Raw genomic sequence first — 17550 nt, forward strand, 5'->3', positions numbered from 1 at the left:
AGACTTGTTTGTGGTCAGTCCAAACACCACTGCTGCCAAAACTTAGCTGCATGTCAGAGGACCTCTAGGGAGGCCAGGTTCACGCCAGAAGTAGTCTTGCAGCATTTCTTTCCCTTAGCAGGTGTTCCAAGAACTGAGAGCCTCAAACTTGCTGACCCGGTGGACAAAACACCTATGCACCTGAGCCCTCCAGCCCGAGTCCATTGAAAGTGTCTCTGTGGACCTCAAACCCTCAAGAGCTGAACCCCCCCTTTGGGTTCTGCCAGACTGGTCCTCAAGTACCCACTTGCAGCCTTTTACTTACAGGTACTTTTCCCCATTGACTTAAGGGTGTAACATCTGAAGCTACCACTGCTGGAAGCACTTCTGCACCCGGACACACCAGGGCAGTTAAACCTGAACTGTTAGTGCTTTCTAGGGCCTTGGCCTCTACTTACCTTTAGTCCAGAAGAATAGTCATGTAAGTCGTTTGCAAGTGACTGTGCAGTGTATATTTCTCCCATATGATAACATAACTGTGTTCAAGACTCGTGCCTCAAATCTGACCGCTGTATTGTATGTATTTCTAAAAATCCGTATTTTAAAATATTTATCTGATTCCAAAGATTCTGGTGTCTAAATTAATTTAAAAATCTGTGCTCTTTAAGCAAATTGGTGTCTCATTCATTGTCTATGTGTGCAACAAATGCCCAACATTCCCCTTTGATAAGCCTAGGATTGCCTGACCAAACTACCACCATTAGAGCACCTTGAGACTGTTAAAGCAAACCCCTGTACACTAGGGGGATACCTGGACTCTGCACAGTGTACATCTACATAGAGAGACCACTTCCTACACCATGTCCCTCTGTTGTCTCACTTGCACGGATGTCGACGTTATCAAACTAGAGAAGTGCATAATCCCTGCTCCTTGCTCCAATCCTGAAGGAAATCATTTTTTGCCACTGCCAGAGGGTCTGGTCTCCAACTGAAGAACCTGCACATCTGTAAGTTCAGCCTGGAGTCAAAGGGCCACTGTGAAGGGACCCCATGGTGGCTGAAACAGCTGAGGGTTCAGCCTCCACATGCTCATATCCTGTAGGTGCCTGGAATGCCAGTTTGCCACTTGGTTTCGTAATTGTGGAAGGTACTCCGCAGTTAACAAGATCTGGTTACCTACGCAAAACTCCCAGAGAGCGCTGGCGAGGTCCGAAAGAGGCTAGGATTGCATCCTGACGAGTTGATTGACATAATATACAGCTGAGATGGTGTGCATTTCAAGAACACGCAGCATTGACCCTTGTCCTTGGGCCAATAACAAATGGCAAAAGAGCCCACTAACAGTCCATGCAGTTTATGTGCAGTGTCTGTTTTTCAGATTTCTAAACTCCTCCTGTGGGTTACTCTTTATATAACACACTGTAGGAAAGTTCAACCTCCTCTCCCTTGGAAATGGGTATTACAAGGCTGGGGAGGGGTACCCCATACCAAACGGTTTGTTTTGAAGGGCACATTTGGTGCCCTCCTTGCATATTCCGGTTTGCACCAGTTAAGGGACCCCGGTCCCTGCTCTGGTGGGAAACTGCACGAAGGAAAGGAGAGTGGCCACTCCCCTGTCAATCACCACCCCAGGATTGTTGAGCAGCGCTCCTCCAGTTTGACAGTTGATTCAGCCTTCTTGAAAATAAGATGGGCAGTGGTCCCTGGGAGCGTCTGATTGGTCAGGTTAGGCAGATGACATCAGTGACCCCCTCTGATAGGTGGTCACCTTACAAAGTGACCAAGCCCCTTTATGGGCTATTTAGGGACTCCCTTGCTGGTGGGTCCCTCAGATTCGACATGCAAGACTCCATCAGGACTCTTCTGCAACAACTTTTTCTGCTCCTGGCCACTGGAACCGCTGCTGGACTTGACAGGAACCGAACAAGACTGCAACACCAAGACGACCTCTCCTTGCAACATTGTTTCCGCGGCTCCTGTCAGCAACTTATACATTTCCATGTCTGCAATACTCAGGGGTTGGCAAGACTTCAGCTGCACCAAAGAACCAAGAAGGAATTTCCCTTGGAGTGAAGGAATCACTCCCCTGCATCTGCAGGCACCTAAGTCAATGATGTCCGGCTGCTGGGATCCACTGTCCTCTGGATCTTTGAAGGTTCTCCAACACAGGTGGTGGTTCTGAGGGGTCCTCCTGGTCCTCTCTGCATTCTGTCTAACTTGGGAGATGGTGAGTCCTTGCCTCTTCCTCCAAGAGAGAACCCCTGGACCCCGTGTCTGTTGCAGCAGCCAAGGCCTGTTGACTCCTGCTCTGGGGGATCTTCAGGCTCCAAGTATCCCCGGCTCCCAGCACTATACGTCTGCAAGGACAGTCTCCTCTATGCTGCTCCAGCAATGTAGGACTCCTCTTCAGGTGTGCTGCCTGGGCCTCACTGCAACTTACTGTGCCTGCAGCCAGTGGGTTGCTCGTGGTGGGGCTCCAACTGCTTCTGCTAGCTCTCCTGTCTTCTCAGGGTCAGTCGGGACTCCCCTCCAAAGGTCGAGTCCCCAGGGCCTTGCTGGTACTCTTCAGCTCTGCACATCTCCAGCTGCATTTGCTTGTACATGTTGGTGGTCCTCCTGACCATTGACCCTTCTGCAATCCGGCACCCGATGAGGGACAGCTCCTAGGGGTCTTCAGGGACTCGTCTGCGGCTCCTGGACTCCGCAGCTGGACTTTATTCATCATCGTAGATCTTCACCCACAGACGGGTGGGCATTGCCTCCTGCCCCACCTAAATACTCCTGCGTCGACTGGACTCTGCCCCCTTCTTTTGCAGGTCCTCTTCATCTGGAATCCACTGTTGCGTTCCACCAGCCTGCTCCTGTTCTTGCAGTATTCCAATCAGGAGTCCCAATGTGTGCCTATGGCTCCTGGAGGTCTTCTAGATACCTCATGGGGTTAAACTCTCTTCCAGGCCTTGGCTAACTACTCTATATCCTCTGGTGGGGGACCAGTCTTCGCATTCCGCCTTTTTTTTTTTTTTTTTCTTTCATGATGGTTTACCCCCATCCCTAGGGCCCCTGCTATTTTATGCTATTTCACTATACCTACTTGTGTACATTTTGTGTGTACCTACCTCCAGAAGGGGGTTTGCCTATAGTAATCTAGTTTAGTGTTTCTATAATAAAGTACCTTTGTGTTTTTGTATCACTGTGTGGTGCCTTTCATGCGCGGTAAGTTACTGTGTGACTACTGTGATATTGCAAGTGTTTCACACTCCTAGATAAGTCTTGGTTGCTCACCACAGCTACCCTAGAGAGCCCTGGCTATTTAGACCCTGTAATACTATCTAATAAGGGATGCCTGGACCCAGTATAAGGTGTAACACCATAGATGTCTACCACACACTGGGCCAGGCTCCTACACAGACAGACACAAGGAAAGTGCCATCTTTTTAACATGGTTACCCCCAACTTTTTGCCTGATGTCCGGGTGTTTAGACTATAGTAAACTGGGATCCTACTAATCAGGACCCCAGTGTCTGTGCTTACTCTCCCAAATTTGGTTGCTGATAAACTTTTACACCCACGATTGGCATAGTTGTGCACCTATGTAAGTCCCTAGTATATGGTACTTGGGTACCCAGGGCATTGGTACACCAGGGGTCCCCCACGGGCTGCAGCATGTATTGTGCCACCCATGGGAGCCCATGCAAATTGTCACTACACTTGGACATTGAGTCAGCCCTCTGGTAGACCCTTCAGCCCAAGAGCAAGGTGCCTGTCTCTAAGTGTGAGGGTATCCCTGCATGATCAGGGTACCCCTACAGACCCCAGACTCCATTTCCTGGACTCCAAGTGTTGAAGCCAACTTAAAGTATGTAGTGGACACTGGTCAACATGAGTAGTCCAACTACATAATGGTTTCTCCGAATCTAGGCATGTTTGGTATCAAACAAGTTGGAATCCTGCAACTACACCGATTCCAGTGCTAGTTGCATAATAACATGTACTCTGGGGGTTCCTTAGAGGAACCCCTTGGTCTGCCGGTGCAGCCTTACTGGGTCTATCTGCCAGCCCACGCTGCTGCTGACCCCAGGCACTGTTCTGCCTTCCTCCTGGTGAGCCTGGCTCAGGCCGGAGAGGGAGAACAAAGGATTTCTTGCAAGGGAGCGTGTGACCTCCTCCCCCTGTGTATTAGGTGTCTAAGGGCTGCGGTGGGATGGCCTCTGAGCACCACCAGACTGCTTTGGAAGGCACATTTGGTGCCCACCTTGCATAATCTGGTTTGCACCAGTTCTGGAACCCCTTGTTCCTGCCGTGGTGTGAAACTGCACAAAGGACAGGGGAGTGGCCCACCCCCCGTCCAGCTCATCCCAATGTGAGTTGCACAGAGCTCTGCCAGGTGTCCTCTTGATTCTGCCATTTTAGAAAAAAGATGGGCAGAGGCCCCTGGGAGCATCTGACAGGTTAGGCCAGGTAGATGACGTTCATCATCTCGTCCTCATCCCCCCCCCCCTCTCTCCCCCCCCCCCCCCCCCCCCCCCCCCCTCCCCTTTAATGGGTAGGTCACTATAGAGAGTGACCAACCCCCCTGTGGGTGGGACCTCGGATTCGTTGAGCAAGACTCTGCAAGGAACTCTCTGGAACTGCGCTGCTTGTCTGCTTTGGAATGAAAACATGTCTGCTTCTTGTTGGACGGCTCCCATTGCAGTATTGTTTCTCAGGATCCTGCAAGAATTCTGCAACATCCAAGGCTCCTCATCCTTCAGGGTCACAAGGACTCTGTTTGCATCTGGAAGCACAAAGGATTCTCCCTTGGAGTGGAGGAGTCATTCTCTTGCAGCCGCAGGCACCTCAAGGCAACATCGACCGGCTGGTGGAGTCTGCTGTTCCATGAACATCGAAAGGCTCTGCGTCACAGGTAGCAAGTCTGTGGTTTCTTCTGGGTCCTGATGCTCTTCTGATCGACTTTGGAGACTGTGGGCCCCTGCTCCTGCCACTGGACTGCAACACCTGTGCACTGCGACTGTTGCACTTCCCAAGACGTGCTGACTGTTCCTCCAGGAAATCTTCAGGCGCCAAGAAGCCCCAGCACTCCGCAAATCGAAGCTCAGCCCCTGTCCTGTGACGTAGGACTTCTGTTTTGTTGTGCTGCTGAGGTCTCCTTGTGACTCCGTGTACATCGCCTGTGGGTCTCTCGTGGGGGCTCCACTGACTTCTGCTGGCCTTCCTGCGTGCTGAGGGCCAGCCCTCTCTCCTCCTCAAGGGTAAAGTCTCCTGAATCTTGCTGATGCCCAAAACTCTGCAAATACCTTTTCAACATTTCTTCTTGCATTTGTCTGTGGTTGTTGGTGACCTGGCTGTTCACCTTTTTGCAATCCAGCGACTGTCGAGGGACAGCTTGTAGACAACTCCTGGACCCCTCAGGTGGACTTCTTCCTCCACCGACATGCAGGAACTTCACCTCTAGGAGGGTGGGCATTACCGCCCTACATGGGCACCTCCAAGGGTGCTGGACTCTGTCTGCTTCCTTTTCAAGTCCTCCAGGTTGGGAATCCGTCCCTGTGTTCCACTGGCCTTGCCCATGGGTCGTGACAGCAGCTGGACAATCCGAGGCTTCCACTGACTTTACAGAGTCTCGTCTCCCCTCTACATCTGGGTTCCCTGGTGTAGGTACTCCTGTCTTCTGGGTATCCTCGCATGGGGGCACTCTCCAACCTTCCTCTTGTCTGTTGGTTTCCTCGGGGTCCACTGGAAAGGGTCCTGAATCGCACAAACTCCAACCACTACTCCCTGTGTTAGTCTACGGGGCGACTGGCTAGCTAACTACCTTGCACCTGGTTGCTTGGGGCCACTTACTGTACTTCTAGTGTTTTCATCTACCTCCAGCCCCTAGCTAACTACCACACTTGACCTGGTTGGGTTCACTATTTCACACACCGCCTATTTAGTATATCGTTCACCCCCCACTCCCCCATAGGACCATGTACATTTTATACAAATTATGCTATTTCTGTTCGCTATTTTGTGTATTATTGTATGTAGATATCTCAAAGGGGAAATATACCTATGCTAGTCGAGTAGTAGTGCTGTAATAAAGAATTCCTTATTTTTGCAACACTTGTCTGGTCTTTCTTGTGAGCGAGTTAGTCTGACTACTGCTGGTATTGCAAGTGCTTTACATTCCTCCTGGATAAGCTTTAGCTGCTCGCCTTAGCTATCCCTAGACAGCTTTTGGTATCTGGACACCTATTCACGATCACAAAGGGTTGCCTGGACACAGTATAGGGTGCCACACCATGGGTGTTCACCATAAGCTTAGCCAGCCTCCTGCACACGCCATAAGGTGCGCATGCCCCCACCATCCCTTCCCCCAGGGCTTCACACTCAAAGGCTTGCGGGCAATGTGAAACTCTCAGAGTAGAATAGAAGCACGTCTCTACAGAGGGGGGCAGGTAGGGGCAGGGGGCGGGGGTTAGACCATTCTTGAGTGCTAGTTTGTCCCATATTTCAAGAATGGTCCTGGTGGGGCGGCTATATAGGCAGGGTGTGTGCCTATATAGATTGTGGCAGCATTGTGTGCCTGAGGCCTCCTAGTGCTCAGAATGGAGATTTTCTTAGCTTTAGTGAAGGAAAGTCTTGATTTTATTAAAACACGGAGGCGAGTATTATGCTTATCTTCTCTTGCTTTAATTCAAATAGCAGCCAAGAAACTACAAATCCCAGCAGACCCCGCTGGGAAACTACAATAACGAATATGTCATACAATATGTCATAGAGTATGTAACCAATCAGATGCACAGAGGGGTATAAACATATTGGCTGATAGCAACAAGTCCTCTTTTCTTGTAGAGCAGTTAAGATAGTCTGAATAAAGGTATTATCAACAACAAGATAATACATGCCAATATGAATGAAAATAGAGCCTCCAAACGATAGACAACATGAATAGTCTTTTGATCCAAATTGGGAATGAAGAGGTCTTGGAATAGAGTCGTTTCATGAGTCGGAGAAGATGCCGCTTGCGGAGTATCCTGGTAGGATGAAGGCAGGATCTTAAGTTGACTGGTTGGTAGTGGAAGTTGTACCTAATGAGAATAAAGGGAGGGTTAATAATGGACCCAAAGCGGTGGGATAATACTCGCCTCCGTGTTTTAATAAAATCAAGACTTTCCTTCACTAAAGCTAAGAAAATCTCCATTTTATTACAAGCACGGAGGCTCCTATTATGCTTAGTTCAAAGCATAGAAATTATTGAATTAGCTACATGGGATACAGGCTTGCAATAAAAGGTTCTAAAAGTTGAGACATTTGACCAATCAGCGGACTTGAGGATGTCCCCTAAGCTCAAACCTGTCCAAAAGGCTTTGGAAGCCATAGCTCCTCTGGTAGAATGGGCACCGAAAATGGAGGTGTTAATGCCAGCCAATTCCATCATCCATTTCACCCATCGTGCTAAAGTAGTGGAAGTTACAGGTTTATGAGGGGGTCTGAAAGAGACGAGGAGTTGAGCTTGAGGATTTCCTCAAATCCTTGGTTCTAAAAATGTATTCCTTCAAGCAATTTCCTACACATAAGTTAACATGCTCAGGAAAGTAAGGATAAAAAACAGACATTAAATTAGTTTTTGTTCGTTTTTGTACCTGAAAGAAAACACCTTGAGGGGTATACTGAACTGAGGTCACATCTAGAGCTCTAACATCAGAAATACGTTTTAGAGACACCAGACACAGAAGCATGGTTAATTTAGCAGAAAGCAACTTTAGAGATAAAAGGGAATTAGGCGGTTGAGATAAGAAAAATCGTAGCATTACATTAACATCCCACATGAAATTGTACTTCGGTAAAGGAGGTTTGGTAAAACGGATTCCTTTCAATAAACGACAAATCAGAGGATGTTCACCGACAGGTTTATTGTTTACTCTGTCATGTTCCGCTGAAATAGCCGACCTGTACATGTTGACCGTTCTGTAGGCCTTTCCTTGGGCTGCCAAGGAAGCTAAAAAATTTACAACTAGGACTACATCTGCTGAAAAGGGATTGGCACCCCTGAGCAGACACCAATTATGCCAGACAGACCATGCTGACTTGTAAGCTTTGGTTGTGCCAGGAGCCCAGGCCTGTCGTATGAAGCTTGCAGCTTCCTGCGAAATTCCTGGGGTTCTCCAGGCAGACCCGAAACCATCCAAGAAACTAGCTGAAGGGATTGACTGATTATTAGGTCGTGGGGATGACCTTGAGGATTCAATAATAGAGATGGGAAACTTGGAAGAAGAACGGGGAGATCTATAAGTAGCTCGAGGGCTAACGGGAACCAAGGCTGACCTTGCCAGAGGGGGGTAATCAAGAGGATTCTGGTGGATTGACGGCGAACCTGCGCCAAAACCCTGGAAATCATTATGAAAGGAGGAAAAACATAATTGATTTGATTGGACCAGTCCTGTTGGAAAGCATTGGTGGCCAAAGCCTGGGGGTCTGGACGCCAGCTGTAGTACCGAGGGATCTGGCTGTTTAAACGAGAAGCAAAAAGATCGACCGAGAAGGGACCGAATTTGGAAGAAAGAGCGTTGAATACTGAGGGGTGAAGACGCCAATCGCTCGAATCTTGGAGATATCTGGAACACCAATCTGCGATTGTGTTCATCTCTCCTGGAAGATACTCTGCTCGAAGCGAAATCTGATTTTGGAGACAGAATTCCCATAGGCTCTTTGCTAGCTCGGCCAGGGGTTTTGACCGAGTACCTCCAAGATGATTTATGTAACGAACCGCAGAAAGGTTGTCCATCCGGAGGAGAATAGAACAGCTTACCCTGTCTTTGGCGAAGGTTTGGATCGCAAAGGAACCTGCAAGAATCTCTAAACAATTTATGTGCAGATATGACTCCTCTCTTGACCATAAACCTCCAGTCGAGAACTGAGCGCATCTTGCGCCCCAACCAGTCCGACTTGCATCGGATTCTAAAACAAGATCTGGTGCTGTAGAGAATATTGCCCGGCCATTCCAAGCATCTAGATGATCGAGCCACCATTGAAGTTCGATCCGGGATTCGTGATCCAGCAAGATTAGGTCTTCGTAAGTAAAGCCCTCTCTTAGATGTCGGATTTTTAGACGCTGGAGTGCTCGATAATGAAGGGGACCTGGAAATATAGCTTGAATGGATGATGCTAACAGACCAATTATCCGGGCGAGACCTTTGATCGTAAGTTGTGATTTGCTGAGAACTAAGTGTATTTCTTTCTTGATATGGGAAATTTTTTGGGCCGGAAGATGAAGAGTAGCCTTGATAGAGTCTACGAGAAACCCCAAGAATTCCATGTGATGAGATGGAATGAGGTTGGATTTGTCTTTGTTTATCAGAAAACCTAACTCTTGAAGAAGAGAAACTAACATGTCCACATGTTGTATGAGAGTGGATCTGTCCTGGTGAAGGATTAGGAAGTCGTCTAAGTATACGATAATTCTGACTCCCTGAGCTCGTAGATGAGTTATGACTGGTTTCAACACCTTGGTAAAGCACCAAGGAGCCGAGGAGAGGCCAAATGGAAGACATGTAAAACGATAAAATTGGCCGTTCCACTGAAAATGTAGAAACTTCCTGAAGGAGTAATGAATGGGAATGGAAAGGTATGCATCCTGTAGGTCTAAGCGGACCATCCAATCGTTTGTTAACAACGAATCTCGGAGATGGAGAATAGATTCCATCTTGAAATGGTGATAAACGACAAAATTGTTGAACAATTTGAGGTTTATCACAGGACGAAATTTCGTGTTTTTCTTTTGTACGAGAAACAAAGTGCTTGTAAAGCCTGAAGGGTGAGGAGCGCATGGCTCTATCGCATGCTTGAGGAGTAAAGAATGAACCTCGCGAGAAAGAAGAGTGTTTTGCTGTTCGGAAAACTTTAAGGGTTTTGGATGATGATGTTGGAAAGGAATCGAGTAGAGTTCTATGTGATATCCTGAAATTGTCTGCAGGACCCAAGGATCTGCGGTTAGAGACCGCCAATTTGTCACAAACAAAGCCGTCCGGCCTCCCACCAACAATGAGCCACAAGGAGGAACGCTTACCTGCGTTTTGGGAGCCTCTGGACCTGAAGCCACGTCTGAAGGAGCGATACCTTTGTGGATAGAACTGTGGCTTGTACTCCTGAGGGTATGAAGAGGAGCCTCTGGTCTGATTGACCGCACCCCTCTGGGTGTAGCGGCCGGCAAAGCGGCTCCTGCCTTTGCCGGCTCTTCCAAAAACACGGGAGTGAAAGATTTTGTTCATGGAAGACTGCGCCTTGTCCATTGAAGCAAAAGTTTGAACATATTTGCTGAGTTCTTTGAGGAAAGAGTCTCCAAACAACAAACCGTTGGCTTCTGGACCCGTCTCCTTGGTTGCGAGAGAATTGAGTTTAGGGTCGATTTTAAGGAGTAGACTCTTCCGCCTTTCCTGTGCCATAGAGGCGTTAGCATTTCCAAGAAGACATATCGCCCTTTGGGCCCAATTAGTGAGTACAACCGGATCCACTTTCTTGCCCTCCATTCTAGCCTCTTCTGCTAGATCCAAAATTCTAGTGAGTGGACCGGAGATATCCAGCAGCCTGTCCTGACAGTTGGTCCAGGCTCTGTCCACACCTTTTTTGGGATCTTTCCCAAATTTTGTGAAAAACATTATGATATTTGGATCAATGGCCGGAGTATTAGTGATGTTGTTCGGTAGTGAAGGCCTGGGGCACTCAGATTTGAGTCTGTTACGTACCAGTTTCTCTAGAGGTTGACGTAAGTTCTTAAGTACGTATTCCGATACATGATCACAGGGAGTCCATTCAGTGGAATTTGGGTGACGGATAAGGGATGGGTCAAACATCGGTTGGCCCGCGAAGTCCACTAAGGTATTTTTTAATTTTGTTTGAGGAGACTCTCCCAGTTGACTCAGAGAAGTTTTACGCCTCTTCTCCGTAGGCCCTGGCCAGATCATTATGTCTGGATCCTCCTTATCCGAATCTTTATCCGAATCTGAATCACCCATGTCATCATCAGTATCTCCCAGATTAGTGATCTGTATAGGAAAGGAAGTGCTAGGGGTGGAAGCCTGGTTAGAAACTTTTTTAGCCGGAGAGTCGGAGTCATCCTGAGCCTTGTCTGCCTTTCTTTTGTTGGATTTAGAAGGCGAGGCTGAAGAGATTAACTTTCTAATAGAGGCCTCAAATGTTTTAGAAACCCCCGAGATTGAAGCAGAAACCGCTTTCTGGACCGAATCTTTAATAAAAGAGTCCAAATCTTCCTTGAATTGCTGAGCGTCATCCTCTTCTGAGTAATTTTCCATATTCAGAGGAAAAAAAATTGTAAATATGATATTCCGAATAAATAACTAAAATTTCCCTTTCAACAGGTTAAATAAATAAATGAAAGAACCAACCGTGAAATAAAGTGCTTGTATTGAGAAAAAACGGTGTTTGACAAGCCCAGTAGAGTGCACTATGACGATGTCGTAGAGGTTTAAAAACCTTTCCAAACGTAAAGGCGCGACCGCAGCCAAAGAAAAAGGACGAAGAAACTTGAGCCAAAGGAGCGCTGCCGAACGCGTGTACGCTGAAGCAATGCCGCGGAGAACAGCCGGCAAGCCTCAGCTGAAGAGAAAAAACAGCTGATCTGACGCGCGTTCAGCTGTCAGAAGCTTCGTCCGCTCGCTTGAGAGGAATGCGGCGGATAGAGCGTGCGCGCGCGCCCCAGGCGTTCAAGTTAGAACGTTGGGACGCGAAGCGAAGGGAAAGGAATCTCCCAAATATTCAGGAGAAAACGATACGGAATATAAGAAGACAAAACAACATACATTAAGTGGAAACCTCGAACAAACTATGCCCAGGTTAAATATATACACGCAAAACGAACATTAATAAATGAGTAGAAGATAGTACTTATCTTGACTGCTAGCAGCAAGAAAAGAGGACTTGTTGCTATCAGCCAATATGTTTATACCCCTCTGTGCATCTGATTGGTTACATACTCTATGACATATTGTATGACATATTCGTTATTGTAGTTTCCCAGCGGGGTCTGCTGGGATTTGTAGTTTCTTGGCTGCTATTTGAATTAAAGCAAGAGAAGATAAGCATAATAGGAGCCTCCGTGCTTGTAATAAAATTGAATTTAGTTTCTTCCTTTCACTCATTGTTTAATCAAGCACCTGTGTCCTCTGAGCTAATTCGATTATGAACCTATTGTCTAATCAGGTCACAATCTGTTCGAAGTCAAAGAGTGTGTGCCGGGGGACTTGTGTGCTGATGTCGTAAATGCTTTTGGGTCAGTTGGACATGAGTTTGCCTTTAACTAAAAAGCCTTTCAGGTTTCCTATCCTTAATTGAACTTTTCACCTTGTTCGTGTCAGTGTGGGAGTTGGGCATAAACAGTTTAACTATGAACAGCTGTGTTGGTTCTGATTGGGGCTGGTGTTGCGCAGTATTTTCGTGTTTGATATTTTCTACATCACATTTATTTTTTACATTACCTACAACATTATGCTGGACGAATTTTCTTTTCGTGTTTTGGGGTACTTCAACATTGTAGAAAAATTAGCTAGCAAAGCTGTGATTTGTAACCGCTAACATTGTTTTATCAATGTGGATGTTTGGTTATTGAACAAATAAAATAAAAAATTTAAGGCATAGGCTCTAATTAAGACTGGTACAATGTTTTTAATGCAAAAGGTTTCATTGATAAATATATTTTATGTTTACAGCGAGAGCAAATGTATGCTGCACAGGAAATGTTCAAGACTGCAAACAAAGTAACCAGGCCAGAGAAGGCTCTTATTCTCGGGTTCATGGCAGGTTCTAGAGGTATGAATAGATTTTTAACAACCTATTTATTTCATTGACAGCAGTTACAAATGAGAAGTAGCCTATGGCCACTTTAGAAAGCAATTTCTACAATGATTCTGCTTTTCTAAAAGAGTTCAAGGTTGATGCCTTGTTAAGTTTATTGTTAATTCACCAGTGGCATAAAGAATCGGGATTCCCATGTATGGATATTGTTTTACAGATATTAAATGTATTTGAAATTCGAGCCTAGGGGCTTTGCAAAATGTATGACGACTTTCTCACCGCCAGGTTTTGGGTTGCATTGCACAAAGTGTAAAACAAAAACAAGAACAAAAATTGAGTAGTTCAATTGAAATGGCAAACACCTATAACTTCTCCAGAATGCCAGGTGATTGTAGCTGGGTTTCATGGATCTGATTTGTGCATCCTGTGTCACATACACAATGAATAGGATAATGACCTCCAGACATTTCCCTTTAGCCTGGAAAAAGGTCTCTGTACTGCCTCTGCTAAAATAAATATAAAGGGTCAACACTAATTAGCATATGGCTGGGTCTAAACTGGGGTGGTGTGCAAAAAAACAATAGATTAAACCCAGATCTTTGTGACTGAGGGTGAATGTTTGGATTGTTCAGCATTCCGTCCATCTGTTTTTGCTCCTGCTCTTTATGTGGGCATTCAACAACTCTTACTGAAGAAAAAAAAAAGCCAGATTTGTCATACTGCAGAAGCTCACCTTCTCATGAAAATTCCCAAATTTAAGACAGACTCCCAAGCCATCTACATTGGCTTCCAGTACGCATGTCAGTTTCAGAGCCCTCTGTCTAGCCACAAAGCCCTTCATAATGTGGATCCTGAGTACCTTAAGTAGAATTCACTGGTACACCCCTAAACCTGTGCCTGGTTCTACTCAGTCAAAAAAAGTGGTAATTCCTAAAATCAACAAGGCCCTGTTGGGTGAAGAAGTTTTATCTTCTCCACCTGCAAACTCTGGAGTTCTCTGCCCAGTCAGCTCAAAGCTCAGCCCAACTTAAAAACAATTTAAAAAAACAGCTTAAAACCTGGCTTTTTTTATGCCCTTCATCTTGTTAGGCCTTTAATTTGGTTCCATAACAGATGCTAACATCAAGATGCCTGGGGACATTTGCACGCTTTACATGTTTTTTACTTTCTTCCAAATACGTTTGACTCGCTTGTTCATGTGTAGTCTTGTAAGTTCTACAAAGTTAAATATTACAAGACTTGTGTTTGAAAGAAGCCATATACCTCTAGTTTCACCTGTAATCACTCCCTAATTTGTAGTTTGCAGTCTTTAAGAGACCATATTACTTTATATCCAGTTAACTAGAGAGAAAAAATGTTGAGAACTTTTAATTCTTTGTGGTGGGATAGGAAATTCGTGCTATTAACGTTTTAAATACTTAAAGTCCCCTGACCCACTGCTTGCAGTGTAGTTGTTAGAGGACCAGTCTTGACTGGAGCCTGGTTCAGTCTTTGAACTATTTGTAAATTTTTGGACATTCCCATAGATTATTAAAGTTGCTAGGGAGACCCTGGTTGAGGCTTGCAACTCTGGGCACTGCTCGATACTGAACTCATACTACTACTTGATGTCAGAGTACTTTCTCACCTTCTGTCAGCATGTCCTTTAAATGGGAATTTGGAAACCATGATTCTCTCCGGGTTTAGTTAAAGATGATGAGCCCGATTGCTGTGGGATGTCATGTCCCTTAACTTTATAAACCTCGATGTCAAAGGTAAGGACATCCACCCCACAGCAGTGCTAGGTGCTTCATCCTTGAGTGTGAAATATGTAAAAATACATGGGGGTCGATTGACATCCATACTGGGACCATTCACTGTCTGCTTCTCAAATTTATACCACCACATAAGAGAAATAACTCATTCAAGAGCTATAAAAATTGCTTTCTCAGACTATACCAATACCTGTGATCTACAGGTAGTCACCAGCCCAGATTCCAGGAGCCTTCTCTAAAGGAAGAAGTGTGTAACTTCACCCTATCTTGTTGTTAGTCTGCATATTGCCTCCAATTTATTGTAGCAATAGTCCAAAGGAAGCTCCCAAAACTAGAATCCTTTTCTTCAGTCTCAACACAGGTAACCGCATGTTTCCTCAGAAAATTTCAAAAAATTTATGGAATGCTTCCGTCATGCGCACCGATGCTGGTGTGAGGAGGACTGAATCGATCCGTCCTCGTCACACGAGCGCCAAATCCATCTGCTGTGTCCAGCAGGCGGATTTGTTTTTTTATAAAAAGCCCCAGGAGCTGGGAAAGAGATTTCCCAGTTCCTTAGGCAATTTTTAGTTTTCAGTGAATTGATAAGCAGCAGGCACAGTGTGCGAACATCATTTCACTGAAAACGAAAGTGATATGAGCAGAGTGGCTCATTTCACTTTTACTGCCTAGGTGCATGTGGGTGTATGTGGGGGGGGGGGGTTCCCATCTCGGCACCCCGAGCACCTAGGCAGATGGGAGAGGTATCATTGGAAAGGGGAGAATCTCCTTCACTAGTGGATCCCTGATTGGGGAAATCGCCCTCCAGCAGCAATCCCCAAGCAGCGATCCACCCACTAGACCCCAGGGAGGTGGGATCGGCCCCTTGGGCAAGGGCTTTTGCTCCCTCCTTAAGTTTGTGCCTGCAAGCCCTGGGTGAGAGGGAGGCGCAAGATGGTGGGACAGAAAGCCCACAAGACACCAGTAATTACTTTTTTGGTCAGGGTGGAGGCTGCTGTGCCCCCACCATCTCAGAATGGGGGAACAGTCTTTCTGCTACCCTGCGGACTAAAGAATTTCACCTCAATAGCAAGCATGAGGATATTTCATTTTATTGGGTGTTTTTTTTATTTATTATTATTTAAATATGAGACCAGGAAACTTTGGCTACTGCTAGTATCATCCCACTTGCAGTGGTAAACAGCTGCACTTTTTTGGGCTTGGGTAGGCTGCCACCTGGAAAAACATGCCAGACCCTTGAAAACTAGACATCTTGGGGAGTCCAGGGTGGTATGCTTCGCATCCATTTCACACCATTGTCTTACTCACCATGCCCTGCAAACCTCAAAATGTGACTACAATCACACATTTTCCTTGCAGTTCTGTGTCAAATTATTCTATAAACATGGTGATTTTAGCACTGCAAACCTTTTGTTGGTGCCATTTCCAGGGGGGAAAAACAGACTCTTTCTTCAGCACTTTCGTCCCATTTTTCCCCCAAAACTAAATTTAGTTTTATTGTGCCCATTTTCTCAGTTCGCTCCAGGGAAATCCACGCACCCAGGGTACCTTTAGGATCCCCAGGATGTTGGTGAACAAGGACACAAATGTGGCGTGGATATCTTTATGTGGACAAGAAGTTATAGGGTGAACTAGCTCAAATAGCCAAAAAAAATGCTTGACACGGGGGTGAAAATGCCTAGCAGCGAAGGGGTTAAGCATTATAACAGTTAGTGCTAAAATGTCAGTCAGTAGCAGATGTTCACAATAGTATGATAGTGAAGTTTTTTTTTTTCTGGCAGCTGTGCACATGGGATGAGACAAACTTAAGACAAACTTTAGTCCCTCACAGTAAAAGACAGTGAATGGATGAAGTAGGCTGCCTCACTGTACCACACTCTGGTGGGTGGAAGCAAAATGTGAATGACATTTGAACAGACCAATTGATGAAGAGGGCCGTAAGCCCTGTGTGTGTGTGTGTGTGTGTGTGTGTGTGTGTGTGTGTGTGTGTATATATATATATGTATGTTTGTATATATATATATATATATGTTCGATGGCATGTGTAGCTGCAGATACACATGCTGTGCATTATCCTGCCATCTAGTGTTGGGCTCGGAGTGTTACAAGTTGTTTTTCTTAGAAGTCTTTTCGAGTCACGAGACCGAGGGACTCCTCCCTTTCGGCTCCATTGCGCATGGGTTTCGACTCCATCTTAGATTGTTTTCTTTCCGCCATCAGGTTCGGACGTGTTCCTCTATACTCCGTGTTTCGGTTCGGAAAAGATAGTTATCCATCGGAAAATTCGACGGTATTGTTTGCGCTCGGTACCGGGTTAGTGCTAGCATATTGACACCGAAGAAACAAAAGTTCCGGCAGCCCTTCGGGGTTTCCACGCCTCGGCGGGGCCTGGTCGGCCCGACCGCGTCCATCTTCAACGCTCATGGACCGGACCCCCTTCCGCTTCTGCCCCAACTGCCACACAAAGTATCCTTATACAGACCAACACTTGGTCTGTAATCTGTGTTTGTCCCCCGAACACAACGAGGATACTTGCGAGGCCTGTCTGGCATTTCGATCCAAGAAGACACTGCGGGATCGAAGAGCTCGAAGACTCCAGATGGCGTCGACACCGGCCGCACACACCGACGTCGAAGAGGAGGAGCCATTCGCCAATAGAGATTCAGACTCGGACGAGTCCGAGAGTGAGCAGCTGAAGACGCAGCAAACCGTGAGTAAACCAGCCCCAGCAAAAACTCACTCTAAAATCATGAAGACCCAGGGGACGCCACCACCAACAAGCCATGGCTTTACCCGAAAGCACAGTGACCAAACATCGGCACCGAAAAAGGCCTCCCAGCAGCCGAAGACATCCGACTCCGGTCGAGATACCGGCTCCAAACAGACTCGGCACCGAGCCGAAAAAGACTTCCGAAAAGGTTTCGGTGGCGAAACATGCAGCCTCGGAGCCGAAACAAAGCTCCTATAGAGACGAACAGGGCCTTTCCTCACAATTACAAGGCCACAGGTTTGAACAAGCACTGGGCAT

General features: G+C 46.4%; 1 protein-coding gene across 1 annotated transcript in view; it reads left to right on the top strand.

Annotated features, from left to right (window-relative positions):
• The window catches only part of NELFA (negative elongation factor complex member A), a 143761-nt gene that overhangs the window by 90924 nt on the left and 35287 nt on the right, over positions 1-17550 (top strand). Inside the window, exon 10 of the mRNA XM_069203804.1 lies at positions 12684-12783. Coding sequence (XP_069059905.1) covers positions 12684-12783 — 100 coding nt within the window. The remainder of the gene's footprint in view (positions 1-12683; positions 12784-17550) is intronic.

The sequence above is a fragment of the Pleurodeles waltl genome, chromosome 1_2 (genome assembly GCF_031143425.1).
Source record: "Pleurodeles waltl isolate 20211129_DDA chromosome 1_2, aPleWal1.hap1.20221129, whole genome shotgun sequence".
NCBI classification, from domain to species: Eukaryota; Metazoa; Chordata; class Amphibia; order Caudata; family Salamandridae; genus Pleurodeles; species Pleurodeles waltl.